Source organism: Pteropus alecto, unplaced genomic scaffold, assembly GCF_000325575.1.
Source record: "Pteropus alecto unplaced genomic scaffold, ASM32557v1 scaffold61, whole genome shotgun sequence".
Classification (NCBI taxonomy): domain Eukaryota; kingdom Metazoa; phylum Chordata; class Mammalia; order Chiroptera; family Pteropodidae; genus Pteropus; species Pteropus alecto.
In genome coordinates, this window is record NW_006434835.1 from 16,512,187 (window position 1) to 16,525,924 (window position 13,738).

The window sequence follows — 13,738 nt, forward strand, 5'->3', positions numbered from 1 at the left end:
CTCAGGACCTTCTTGACAATCCCACCCTTCCAGTGGGATTGTTTCTTCAGTGCTGCTCTCCCTGCCCCATCCTTCAAGTCTCCCTCTCTAACCTTGATAGCCATAAGGAACTTATTCCAGTTGTCCTTGTTAGCTGCCTTCCCTGGCCGCTTAAATTCAATTTTGTTCCTCAGAATGGGATATCCTGTGGGGGAAGAAAAGAAAATGAACTGAGGTTTGAGAGGGATTGAGGGGGAAAACTAATTAAGGGGTAGAAAGTAGGATGTTCTTATCCTCTTTGTCCTTTACTGAATCACAGTAAAAGTTTCTTGATCCTGCTGCTTTTCTCTCCTTTCTACCCACCACAGAATGTAGGGTGCTGTAGGGTTCTGTACCTGTAATGAGGCAGGGCAGTGCCCGGACTCCAGTGCTTGCCGCCACCAGGGAAGCCTCATAGGCACCGCGCTCATCTCGAGGCAGAACTTGCTCCAGCCGCTGGTCCATAGAGACCGTGAGCACCCAGTCTCGAACCTCTTCTCTCTGGGCCTCCTGGGAAGAATAGAGGAAACAGTGGCTTTACGCAGGGCCATGCAGGGCAAATTGAGGGTGGTGAGTGTGTGTGGCGGGGGACGGTCTCTGAGCTATCCTTTCAACCATAAATGATGCTCCTTGGATTGAGGGTCACAGTCACGGCTTCAGCTGTTTCCTCTGCTTCTGCTTTTCCTGAAAGAGCAGTGATGAGGCAGAGGCCCTTCTAAGGGTGTTGCTGACCGATGCCTGGTACAAAGGGTGGGGAGGACCAACCTAAAGTGCCTCCCTTCTCAGTGCACTCAACACTGGTGAGGCCTCCTGTTCTCCAATCCTGTTCCCTTACCGGTACATGTTGCTTGGCTGGGAGTGGCACCTCAAAGGGAATGTCTGTATCCTGAAAGTCAGAGTGGTCAAGGGCATCCAGAGTCCCCTCTTCGATTGCCTGCAGCAGAGTGGGCAGCCATGGGGTAGGAACGGCTTGTGACAGGCAAAACCTCCCAAGCTCTGGGCACTAGTTCCATACTCACATCAGTCAGATCCAAAAAGCGGTTGAGGAAGATGAATGCCATGTTCTCCCAGCCGACTGCCTACAAAAAAGTTGCAAGTGGGAGTGAGCAGCCGGGCTTGGATGCTGCTTCTCCAGAATGCAGGCAGGGGGAAGAATCAGGAAGATACAGGAAAACGATATTCTCCTTAACATCAGCCCCACACTCAGATTTGCTCTACCTGAGCAGATGAGACATTATACCTTCCAATTTTTGATTTCCTTACCTCCTCAACCCCACCCTTCCTCATCTCAGCTCACCTTGGCAGCAGTGCCTGCTTCATAGAAGGCCTTGTCTGCAGGTAGCAGCTGGGTGTGACGCAAGAGCGAAACAGAAAGCCTGGCAGCCACAGTTTCCTATGGATTAAAGTCAAAGCATTATGATCCTGGCACTACAGTGACTGAGCCACCACACCAATTACCTTATAACTAAGGCAGCCACAGAACCAGAAAACCAATAATCAATATTAAACTGCTCTGGATCTCAAGCAGTTTAGGGTCTTAGTTTTTCCACCTGCACAGTAGAGCTGGGCATAGGTTATTTCTAAATTTCCTTCCAACTCTAGAATTTTATCATCCAAGTACATGAAATGAACAATTACTATCATGAATAAGCCAAAGGTATGTGTATAAGAGGTCAAAACAAATGGGATTTGAATGTTTAAGCATAACGAGGCTGGAGCTATGAGGGCACAGAGCCCTAAGGAGATCAAAGGAGTATGGGAAGAAAGCCATCTCAGCAAGGCTTAAAGATTTATCTAAACAGAGAGAAGTTAAGAGAAAAGTGGGCCAAGCTTGAGAATCCAGAACTTTAATTCATTTGACATCATACATTTGCAGATGGTGTCCTTAAGACTCAGGTGCTCCTCCCCCCTCCATCTCACCAACTGTTTGACACTCTGGGCTGCAGAGCGAGTAGCATAGTAATGAGCGATCAGCAGCATCGTCTCAAATTCTTCATGGGCTGGAGAGTTTGCCTCACTGGACTTCACCAGGTTTTCACACTAGAGTAGGAAGAGAGCACAGCCTGGGTCAGAGGAGTACCAAGGCCACAGAGTGGTCAACTCATGGCCACCTGGACAGAGGAAGGTATAATAAGATATATATGCATGAAAGAAGAGACAAGGACAGGGAGTAGCCTTATCACTGTTGTCGACCCGACTTCCTCACCAGGTTGAAGAGGACATCCCGAAGGTCAGCCCAGGTGTGATAGGCCTCAGCACTGTTGGTCCCAGGTGAGCTCACCATGTCAGTGAAGATCCTTTTGTAGATGTTGAAGTTCTGAAGGTAGAGGGGGGAAAAGGAGCTGAGTGAGAAGGTCGGTGGAAGTGGGGTCAAAGAGAGTAGAACAGGCTGTAAATGTGTGTGTGTAGAGGAGCTAGGGGCCAGTGATGGAAAAGAATGTTGATTATTTTTTAGGGAAGAGAGAAAAAGAGGAAGGAAATTTTTTACTAACTGGTGCTGTGACTGTGGACAAATGTGTGAACGCGAATACACAGTCACAGTGTGAATGGGCTAATATTCCAAAGAGCTGTGATGCTCAGATAGGAGAGCAGAGTCCATTCACTAGAGGAAGTCAATGAGGCCCTAGAGGTGTGTGCGGGATTTATCTCTGAAAGACTGTTCTCTGTGTGCCAGCTAAGAGCTTGGGAGGTAGCTGGTGTGTTCCAATGGCTAAATCCTCCAGAGAGGCTATATACTTCAGAAGAGAGTAGCCTGGGTCTCTGGGCATGATGTTGATCAAAGACTCCTTTAAGACAGTTTTTGAGGGGGTAGGTGGTTCTTGAGGAGAAGGAAACAATCTCCTTGAGGATACATTCATCCCCAGGTGCAAGCTGGTACCTGTGGGTTAGCAGGGGCTCCGTGTTGCACATACAGGGCCAGTGCCTGGGCATAGCCACCCTCTCGGATCAGATGAGTCGCATACAAAGCCACATACTTGTGCAGAATCTTGTAGTTCTGTCCGGAGGGTGGAGGAAAAATATTGGGGAGGATGGGATCAGTAAGACCGGGCAGTGAGGGTGGGGTGGTGACTTGAGGCTGTGGATTTGTTCAGGAGGCAAAAGGTCTATGCAACCCAGGCCCAGCTTGGCCTCTGACCCCAACTTCAGAGTGAGGAAGACTGAGCGCTCTGATATTGATTAGGTATCTTTGGGGTTTGGGCTTTGGAGAGATACAGCTCTGGGGCAAGAGAACATGTACAGGAGGGGCTGGGCATGGGAGGAAGAGGGCATTACCTGCTTGGTAGCCGTTTCAAGGCACTTGTCCCACTGGCCCTGCTCCACATACAGGTCCAAAGCAGCCACCACATCCACACCCACCAGCTATGGGTCAATTAAAAAGACAGAGTTATGCAAGGAAAGAGGTGACATGTGGGGCAGAAGGAGAGAATCTCTTGAGCCTCCCCATGTGTTCTGCCCCCTGCTAACTCCCCAAGTCTCACCGAGTCCACTTTGCCCTGGTTCTTGAGGAACTCTTTATAGTGCTGGTCCACATAGTCTTCATACCTGTGAAGATGTGTAGAAATCTCACACTTGATGGTCCCGGGATGCACACCCTTCCCATGAGAACTCTCTCCCAGTCTTTACAAAAGGAAATCAAAGAGAATTTCCCAGTGAGAAGTGGGTGTACGCTTACCGGGGATCTAACTCCTTGGCCACACGCTTGGCCTTGTTCCACTCCTCCCCCTCAATGAAAGCATCGATGGCTTCCTTGACCAGGTCCAGGTTCAGATAGAGCTCTGCAGCCTGAGGTGGGAAATCAGAGACTGGAGGTAATCTTTCCCCTCCACTTCTTAGTTTCCCCTCTGTAAACTCTCCCCTCTGTTTTCCCAGAACCACATGCCACACCTGCCAAGAGGCCCACCTCACACACTTTCCTGCGTGTAGGTATCACCATTCCACCCATCTCTGTGGAGTCGATGTCTTTTCAGTCCCCGCACCCTACTTACTGCACTGTGCTTTCCAATTCCAATCAGCTGGGGTCCTACAGCCCGAACTACTTCCAGACTGCGTTGGGGAGGCAGAAACTTGATAGAGAGTTCAGCTGCCTGGGTGGTTGAACAGAAGATGGAGTCCTTGGCTTGATTTGGTTTTTTCTCTAGTTGCCAACTTTCATAAACTCTCCCTCACCTTCTGCTCCTGGGAAAGGCCTGCCTCATGGTCCATCGGAGCCTTTAAATGCCCATCAGAGGACCTATCTAGTACCTCTTAGCTCATTCTCCTTCAGACATTCTCTTTGCTGTCTAAGGTCACTGCATTTGGTCCTGCCATTTTGACAAACTGGTTTCTCAAGTTCTTTGCCACAGATAGAATCTTGATAGCGTGGTATAGAGAAAGACACCCTAAAATAGGAGTCCAGGACATTCTGTAAATATTTGTGTTGGGCTTTTCTGAGCCTCAGTTTCTTCATTATAAGAGTGATGGTTGGTTTAGATTTGTACTGTCCAGAACAGGAGCCACTAGTCACATGTGGCTAGTCCCAAATGAGATGGGCTATAAGGTTAAATACGCAGTGGATGTCAAAGACTTAGCATGAAAAAAGGAATGTACAATATCTCAAAAAATTCTTATATTGATTATATGTTGAAATAATAGTTTAGATATATTGGGTTAAATAAAATGTTATAATTATTTTCACTTGTTTCTTTTTACATATTTGAATGTAGCTAATCAGAAAATTTTAAATAACATGTGACTTACCTCTGCAACCTGCACTATATTTCTATTGGACGGTGCTGGTCTAGATATCTTGGAAACACCTTCCAAACCTAAAACTCAGTAATTCTACAAACTCAAATTCTATAAGCTCACTCTATTCCCACTGTGATGCTGACATCCTTACCAGATTTTAATTTCCACATGGTTTAATTTAGTTATAGATTATGCTAATCCTCCTGATCTTTTCCTTACTTTTTCTTGCCTCTCTTTCTTTACCTGCCAAATCCTTCAAGGCTTAAAGTGTCCCCCATCCAGGAAGCCATCCTCTGACCAATCTGAAGGTCCAGTCATGCACAGACCCATGTAAACAATGCCCCACAGTAAGACACAGCAGATGCTTAATAAATACTTGCTGATTAAAATCTGCTAAACTCTCATAACCAATCATCGGTCCTTCGCTCTACTTCCTTCCCTTCCAATTTTAAAGGGCTATTCGATTACAAGGCCTCAGAAGCCTAAAGGAAATTTTGCAAGGGCATCATCACATCAACATTTTGTTTACAGGGCTGATCAGTCTTGCCCCCTCATAACTCCTAATACCATATTTCCCTGAATCTAAAACACATCATTTAAACTGTATGTGTATCCTGATCTCAAAGATACTAAGATGTGATTTTATATATATGTCTTAGAACTGATGAACCATATTGGCTTGGCTTAATCTGCTTGAGGCTCTTTTCAGGAGCTCCTGGGCAGAAGACTCTGTGTTCTCCATGGCTTCCATCTGGCCCCAGCTCAGGGTCTAGATCTGCCCTTCCAGCTCTGGTCCCAGGTCTGTCTTCTTCCTCACAAAGCCTCCCTGATTCCTTCAACCCATGAAGATCTCACCCTTCTCTGAACTTCACTTTGAATTACAGACTTTAGTGACCACGGAATGATCACTCATATACAGTATTCATTAACTGAGCCACATGTTAGCCTAACTCCTCCCAAATTCTGGCTGTCAGGGTTCTGTCTTACATGCCCATTTATAGCCTTCATAGGTTCTGGATCTAGCATCTGGCAAGCACTCAGTAGATACCTACGACCTGATCGAAAACAAAAAGGCACAAGAGGAAAAAGATGAATGTCTGAGAAGGAATGCTGGGTGTGAACGGAGGCCTGGGGAAGCAGAGGGCCAGGGAAGGTGTGGCAGACCTCACCTTCATCCAGCACTTCTCCACCAGGCTGCTGCTTCCTGAGTCCCGCACTTTGAGGTAGCAGTCAACCGCACGACTATACTCTCCGGCCTGCTCCCACTGTCGCGCTTGCTCCACGAGTCCCTCCATGCCCCTGTAGAGAGGAGAGTGCTTATGACCAGGAATAGGGAGGGGCAGCGTGGCCTATCCTATGCACAACTTATGACCCACTACCTAGCCTTGCCAACATTTCCGGACCCCCGGCTTCATACCTGGCCCCCTTCTTGGTAGCTTCCCGCTCATACTCTTCCTGCAGAGCCTCTAGCTGGCCAGGTACATAGTCCTTGCAAATCCGCAGGGCATCGCTCCATAATCCAGCCTCCTGCTCAGAGTTGCAGGTATCAGGAGGGTAGAGGCAGGCATGACAGCTTCCAACTGCTACACGTGTGCTATGGCCCACTGATTCCTGGGTATTTGGACCTCTCTTCTCGTTCCTTTCTCTCCTTCCACCTCCCCAGTGCTAACCTCCTGATCTTTCTCAGTATCAGAGGTCGGTGTAGTGTTCTCATACACTCTCACCCTCCCCTCATGGCCCTGAATCCAGTGCCCAACCTTATAATAATTGAGGGCCAGGCCTGGCCTCTGGGCTCGAAGCAGTAGTCCTTCCGCTTTCTGAAAGTCCTTCTCCTCCAAGGCCCCCCGGGCCTGTCCCACAAGCACCTCAGCGACGCTGTCAGGGTCATGGGCCTCGGCCACACGCTGAGCAGCCTCCCAATCCTGGTTATGGACAAACCTGCTCCCAGATGGGGACATGGGAGAGGCTAAGTATAGGATTGAGGTCTCAACAGTGAGAGGCAAACAACCATGTCACTGATGGGGTATAAGAGTTATTGGTACTAGCTTTAGATGAAGGTGAGGATGACAGTAAAAGATCCTAGGGCTGGCACTGTGAGGACAGGATGAAGGAATTCATGGAGTAACTCACATGAGGACTGCTTCCTTGGGTTTACCGGCCCTAATAAATTCAGCTTCAGCCTCTTCAAAAAAAAAGAAAGAAAGACAGCCATACAGGATGAGGAGACTGGCATCACAAGCAGTCATGAGGCAGGAGGTGTGAATGCCTGGCAGCAGTGAGCTAGGGGATGGAAAGGAGGGCTCTATGGCCAGGATCAAAGCAATGGAGAAGAATCACATCCATACCTCATCCTCCAGGTACATAGCATATCTGAGATGAATCTCAGGGGTTTTGTGCTTGAGGGCCAGCCGAGAGAGTTCAAAAGCAAATTCAAAGGAGCTGAAAGGGAAGGTGCAGATAAGGTTTGCCTACTCAATACTTTCTACTGTAAAAGAAAAAGAGAAAGAGAGAGCAAGAGAAAACAGAGAAGGGGCAGATTAAGAAAAACCACTGAGTCTACGGCCAAGCCACCCTGAACGTGTGCGATCTTGTCTGATCTCGGAAGCTGAGCAGGGTTGGGCCTGGTTAGTACTTGGATGCGGGACCACCCAGGAATACCAGGTGCTGTAGGTGTTTTAAATAAATAAATAAGAAAGAAAGGAAGGAAAGGAAGGAAGAAAAAGAAAGAAAGTGAGCATTGATATGAAGTAATAGAAAAGCAGACAGATGTAAAGGAAGATAGGCAGGCAGCCCTGAGATGATTGCATCACCGTGGATCAGGAGACACTTGAAAAAGCCTGTGTTTCCCGAGAGAGTGTGAAGGAGTGGATGGGCAGGAGGGAGGGGAAGGGAGGGGAAAGGAGGAGTGAGCCTCTTAACACAGTGCTATCCTAGTGCTCCCACCTCCTCCTGAGCCACATCTATATTAGCAGAAAAAGTCTCTCGAAAAGAGTAAGGCTGCCCTCAGTGCTCAGACAGGATGCAGCATTACTACTGGCATTGCTAACATTTACTGAAGAAAAGCTAATTTTGCATTTAACGGAATCACACTTGCATTACTCAGAAGTTACTGGTTTAGTGCATTTAGCTTGCAAAGCTGTTCTCTCTCCACCCTTCTCTTTAGAACAGCCAAAGATGAAACACTGTTCTGAGCCTTCAGGGAACGGGGGCAGAGTTACTAATTCATTCTTGCCTCTCCACAGGTCCTTTCAAGGATCTCTCCTTTCCACATTTCTTCACGCTGCCTCAGCTTTTAGAAGTACTTTTTAGTTATATGTCAATTTTCTTTCTCTATGTAGAGGCTCTGTCTGGAAAGGGGTCAGTTGAGAGAAGGCTAGGGCCTCACCAGTTGTCAGCAGCATGGTCAATAGCAGCTTCCAGGAGTCCCAGCTTATTGAGCAATCTAACTGCAGCCTCTCCTCCCAGGCTCTTGGCCCACAGATAAGCCACGTGTTTGTGGGCATTAGCTCCTCCATGAGCCTTGGCCACCTGTAAAGCAAAGCCACTCAGCAATCCTCCAGTGCAAGGGGTACCTGGCTGCTCCTTTCTCATCTCCGACCTGACCTCGGCTTTGACAAAGATCAGGTACCTGGGTTAGAACAACAGCATCTCTTAAATGGCTTAGGGTCCAAGGATGGATTTCAGGTAGTCCACAAACCCTTAAAATTACATGAGAATTTCTGTGTGTAGGTGTGGACATCTTTCAAAGACAACCACAGCCAGTTTAGAACTAGACGGTCACTTGAGAGTGGGGAGAAGGATGGCTGTACCCCCAGTGTGGCTTGGAATCCTTACCCGGTAGGCCTCTTCCCAAAGCCCATTGGACCGGTACATGTTCACTGTTGCCTTCCATTCCTGGGCCTTGAGGTAGTGATACTCAGCCTCCTGTAGTCGGCCTTCAGTCTCCAGCTCCTGGGGAAAGGTGGGTCAGGATGGAGAGAGGGGAAGGTGGAGCCTATTTGAGGAAAAGATGGGCAGGGACAGGAGAAGGGCTCACCTTGCCCAGATGCAGGTGTGTGTCACTGAGGAGATCTGGGTGGTGCTTCCCTACCAGGCGGATCATGTCATCATACAGCTTGTGCTTTTTGAACATGGTGATGGCAAGATCGGGCTCTTCCACTGTCACGTACAGCCTGGGGATGGGAGATAGACCTGGGGCCTCCTAGACCCACGTTCCTGCTGCCAGATCGTTCCTAAGAGGTCCCACTGCCTTCTGGGCAGAGGGCACATACCCTCCGACCCCATCCAACCCTCCAGCCCTGAAGACTCATCTCCCTCCACACCTACTGTGGGGCCTTGGCTCACCTTTCAGCCTCGCGGTACTTGCCCTGCTTCTCCATCTCCTGAGCCTGGGTGATGTACAGCACCGACACATCTTCTGGTCTCATGCACTTCATCGCCAGCTGTGCACATAGCAAGAATAGCCTCAGGTGCCGGTTCCCAAGAGGAGCAGAGGGTTATGCAGAGCGATCAGGGAAGTGGGGCTTAAGGAAGCCCGTTTTCTCAGGAACTCTGAACTTTGCCATCAGCCACAGGAGTTTGGTTTACAGTCAGCTCAGGGAATTTCAAGCACATAAGGAGTAAGGTAAGAACTACATTCCACTAAGGCAGGAGGGTCAGAGGTACCCTGTTCTAGGGGCACATGTTCCTGTTACCATCCTCCTACTGTGCCCACTGCATTCTGGGAGCAGGAGCGAGAACATAGTTGTCCGGGTCACTAGAGCGTTAAGAGTGGTATTCCAGATTCCCCGGCTCCCAGACCCATCTGCTCTTCAGAATTATAGGTTTGGGAATACAGGCTCTCTTCACTCTTGCCTGTCCCCGTGGCTAGGGATCAAAGTTACCCAGACTTTATTCTGGTACTTGCTCAGCTTTCTGGGAACACATGGAAGTGGGAGATCAGAGACTAAGGAAAGTGGCACCACAGCCACAAAGGCAGAATTCTCTTATCATGAACTCCATCCCCTTGTCTACCTTGTGGGCCTGCTCCCAGCGGCCGGCCTGGGTGTACATGTCTATCGCATCTTTTGTCCGGTCTCCCTTAATGTAGAGCTCCTCAGCAATCTGTGGATGAGAGAGGCAGATGCGAAATGTTAGAACAACAGAGTTAAAGCAGCCTGTAGGAGGAAAGAACCACCTTAGCTGGGATGGAGCAGAGCCTGGGATACCATTACTGTACAGTAATGGAGGAGAAAAGATGACTATGGGTGTCTCAGACTTTCTACTGTTTTGAAAAAAAGACCAGCCAAAAAACAGTATGAGGACAATACAACAGGAATTCAAAAGGGCCTCGCCTTGGGATGTGGAGAAAAGGGAACCCACTGTTGGTGGGATTGCAAATTGGTACAGTCTGGAGGTACCTCAAAAAATTAAAAATAGAACTACCTTATGACCCAGCAATTCCACTTCTGGGCATTTATCTGAAGAAATCCAAAACATTAATTCAAAAAAATATATGCACCTGTATGTTCACTGTAGTGTTGTTTACAGTAGCCAAGATATCAATGCCACCTAAGTGCCCATCAATAGACAACTGGGTAAAGAAGATGTAGTACATATAGACAATGGACTGGTACTCGGCCATGAAAAAGAATGAAATCTTACCATTTGGGACAACCTGGATGGACCTGGAGTGTATTTTGTTAAGTGAAATAAGTCAAAGACAAATACCATGTGATTTCACTTATATGTGGAATCTAAAGAACAAAATGAATGAACAAACAAAACAGAAACAGACTCATAGATACAGAGAACAAACCGATGATCGTCTGGTGGGAGGTGGGTTATGGGGCTGGTTGAAAAAGGTGAAGGGATTAAGAAGTACAATTGGTACTTACACAACGGTCATGGGGATGTAAAGTACAGCATAGGGAATACAGTCAATAATATTGTAATAACTACGTATAGTGCCAGGTGGGTGCTAATCGGGGGGATCACTTTGTAAGTTACATAAATGTCTAATTACTATGCTGTACACCTGAAACTAATATAGAATAATCCTGAGTATCCATTGTAATTAAAAAATAAAATCAAATAAAAAGGCCTCGAATTTCTGCAATGCAAGGCAATTCTATATTATAACTCAGTTGGAATTATTCATGAAGGATCACTCATACTGGCACAGGAGAGCTAGAGACTTGCTCTTATGTGTGGTAGAGGGGTCTGTGTCATGTTGGAATGAAATAAGGCAGTAAACTACGTTCTTCCCATTTGGGATGGTAATGCTGCTGGGCCCCAGAAAGGATTTGGTGAGGTGGCTTCCATTTCCTGTTCTGGGTTCTCCCGTTATCCTGTATTCCATGACCTCAGGCTGCAGAAAGGGGCTTTTCCTCACCTCATACTCCTGCAGAGATGCATAGTGTTGGGCCACACGAGGATAGTATTTGGACGCAGTGTTCCGGTCCTGTAGATCTAATATATAAATTGCCTTCTTCCACTGGCGGGCACCCAAGGCAGCCTCAATTGCCTTAATGGAGCACCTGGCATAGTTGAGAAAGACATAAATATGTCTGAGGAAAGGGGAAGACAGATGGAAGTAAAGAGGCACCTCGAGCACACTCCACCCTACATTTTGAGATCTCTCTCCTTTTAGGCTTTGGTGCCGTTACATGCCCAGCACCTCTCGCCTCATGCCAATCTCCTTTGCATCCCCAGACCACCATACCTGGCTTCGATATAGTGATTAATGGCTGCATCAAGCTGCTTCTGCTGCACCAAGTGGTCCCCCCACGCCTCCTCCAGTCTCACCACCTCCACTGGGAACGCCAACCGAGCCAGCTCCACCGCTGCCGGAGATGGAGAGGCAACTCAGCTCAGACTTCCAAGGAGAGGACTCAGGAAAAGTAAGACAGGGAAATGAGGTGTGGAAAACAGGTGAGAAGTTGAGCTGTGGAGAAGTAAAGCCCGTCATCCTGAACAGAGGCACCAAAATAGGTGTTGGGAAACTGTCTGGTTAAGAGTCTACAACAGTGAAGGATGGGTTGTGGATGGACAGTACCTTTCATGAAGGCGTTGCCTTTACAGTAGCACTCCAGGGCCCGCTGTGGATTTCGAATCTTCTCAAAGAGATCACCTGCCTGTTAACACATACTATATCATAATGATACCCCTACTACATAGAGAATCAAGTGTCAGTGCTACAAGGAAGAGAATAGCCAGTCAGGGAGGGCTATGCACACCAAGACTCCCCTGGGTAGGACAGGGACACTGAGCCCTGGAGACAAGGGACAGGAACAGGAAGGCAGCCATACCCTTTCATACAGTTCTCCCTTAATAAGGGCTGTGGTGATGTGTTCCACCAGCTCGGTGTTGGCTAGCAGTTCCTCTCGGGTCAGCACCAGCCGAGCAGCTCTGGCAGGGAGCCCTGCTTTCAGGTAGAGGCTGATGGCTGCTAGCCCATCCCCTTGGCTCTCCTGCAGTTCACCTGCTCGCTCCTCTTGCTGTGTGTCCATCAGCCACTGGTAGTAACCTCGACGCAGCTTCTCCAGGGCAGGGTGCCCCTGGACACGCAACAGAAGAGAACTAGGAGTCACATCCCTCCTTCCCACTCTGCTGCTTCCCATGCTTCTCCAATCCCACCATAACCATGGAAATCCTCCTGGACAGCAATGTTCTAACTCCTCACCAGATCAGCTCTGAGCCCCAACCCTGTTCCAGTTCCTACAGCCTCCATGGCAAAAGCAGGTTTCTGATATTGGTGGAACCGAGTTCCAAACCACTGTGGAGAAGACAGAACCAGTACCTTAGCCTCCGCCACAGCAATACACTCGTCCCAACGGTGTAGCTCCTGGTACATGTCCATGGCCTCCTCAACAGCATTCTAGAGGAACCCACGCAGAGGAAAGAGAAACATCAGGAAGATATGAGGATCAGAAATCAGGAAGCTCTCCTCATCCTGGCTAAGATGCCAGCCCACATGGCCTTTACTTGTACATAAGCAGAGGTGGATTTACTGTGAACTAAAAGAAACTTAAGCTTCAGGGCACTTTATGTGCGCAAGCCCCATCCAAGGCAGTTCTACTTAAAGAGGGCTCCGCACATTGTACAAGCTTTGGACCCCACAAAACCTGGATCTACCTCCATGCACAAGAATTACAAAGACAGGCTCTGGAGTACGAAGGGAGATAGACTTTTTACGAAAGCAACAGTAATTGTAAGGAGTAATGCAGAGGAGGAAATGGAGGAGCAAAATTAATGGTATAAACATCTCTAAAAGTTCTTTCCAAATCTTTGGAAGCCCAGCCGACCAGTGCTCTTTCCTCCCCTGCCTCGTTTTTTTCCCGCTCTGATCTCTTCTTCCGTCAGGTCTCTCTTCTCCCATTACCTGTTCCAAGAAGATCATTTCAGCCAATTTGTAGTTCTTCTCCAGCATAGCTAGACGGGCTCGGACCTGATAAAAGTCTGTTCCTTCTCCACCCTGCAGGGAAAAAGGAGGTCCTGGTTATCCTGTTGTTCTGTCTGTGCGGGCTGAGACAGGAAGGCGAGAGAGACGTGGAAGCTAAAAGATTTGGGAAGCTGAAAAACTTCGTGGGGCTTAGAGGCTTGAGGTTTGACAAGCAATTCCAAGATGGTCCAATTTAAGGTGCAGGTGGGGTGGGCAGCGTAGAGGACATTAGCTATGGCTGGAAAGCTAGGAATCGTGGAGCCGAGGACTAAGAGAAATCTCAGATGGAGAAACTGAGTAAATCAGGAGGATGATACTTGCGTATTCCCGAGACACTTGATCTGCAATCTCATTGGTCTCATGCAGAAACCGAGCTTTGGCTACATGGCCCAAAGCAGAAAAGCACCTGGAGTACGAAAGTAATAACAGTAATGTTATCATAGGATCATCATTAATTCAATGGCTCAGCAGGTATATACTGAGTATCTATTATGTGCCAGGCACTGTTCTTACCAGAACTGGAGACACAAAGGGGTTAAGACAGATGAGGGCCTTGCTCTCAGGGAACTT

General features: G+C 48.1%; 1 protein-coding gene and 1 pseudogene across 1 annotated transcript in view; one reads left to right on the plus strand and one right to left on the minus strand.

Moving 5' to 3' along the window:
* IFT172 (intraflagellar transport 172) overlaps positions 1-13,738 on the minus strand; it is a 32,403-nt gene that overhangs the window by 1,293 nt on the left and 17,372 nt on the right. Inside the window, exons 19-47 of the mRNA XM_006910335.3 lie at positions 13,490-13,574; positions 13,109-13,201; positions 12,527-12,604; positions 12,036-12,284; positions 11,783-11,861; positions 11,450-11,570; positions 11,120-11,264; positions 9,760-9,849; positions 9,091-9,188; positions 8,783-8,918; positions 8,581-8,697; positions 8,132-8,274; positions 7,092-7,185; positions 6,877-6,941; positions 6,504-6,684; positions 6,164-6,273; positions 5,916-6,045; positions 4,005-4,103; positions 3,692-3,801; positions 3,498-3,561; positions 3,292-3,378; positions 2,897-3,013; positions 2,225-2,335; positions 1,939-2,058; positions 1,316-1,411; positions 1,038-1,097; positions 854-952; positions 375-528; positions 93-184 (exon numbers count right to left, since the gene is read on the minus strand). Coding sequence (XP_006910397.1) covers positions 93-184; positions 375-528; positions 854-952; positions 1,038-1,097; positions 1,316-1,411; positions 1,939-2,058; positions 2,225-2,335; positions 2,897-3,013; positions 3,292-3,378; positions 3,498-3,561; positions 3,692-3,801; positions 4,005-4,103; positions 5,916-6,045; positions 6,164-6,273; positions 6,504-6,684; positions 6,877-6,941; positions 7,092-7,185; positions 8,132-8,274; positions 8,581-8,697; positions 8,783-8,918; positions 9,091-9,188; positions 9,760-9,849; positions 11,120-11,264; positions 11,450-11,570; positions 11,783-11,861; positions 12,036-12,284; positions 12,527-12,604; positions 13,109-13,201; positions 13,490-13,574 — 3,223 coding nt within the window. The remainder of the gene's footprint in view (positions 1-92; positions 185-374; positions 529-853; positions 953-1,037; positions 1,098-1,315; positions 1,412-1,938; positions 2,059-2,224; positions 2,336-2,896; positions 3,014-3,291; positions 3,379-3,497; positions 3,562-3,691; positions 3,802-4,004; positions 4,104-5,915; positions 6,046-6,163; positions 6,274-6,503; positions 6,685-6,876; positions 6,942-7,091; positions 7,186-8,131; positions 8,275-8,580; positions 8,698-8,782; positions 8,919-9,090; positions 9,189-9,759; positions 9,850-11,119; positions 11,265-11,449; positions 11,571-11,782; positions 11,862-12,035; positions 12,285-12,526; positions 12,605-13,108; positions 13,202-13,489; positions 13,575-13,738) is intronic.
* On the plus strand, positions 7,301-7,419 carry LOC112478598 (annotated as a pseudogene).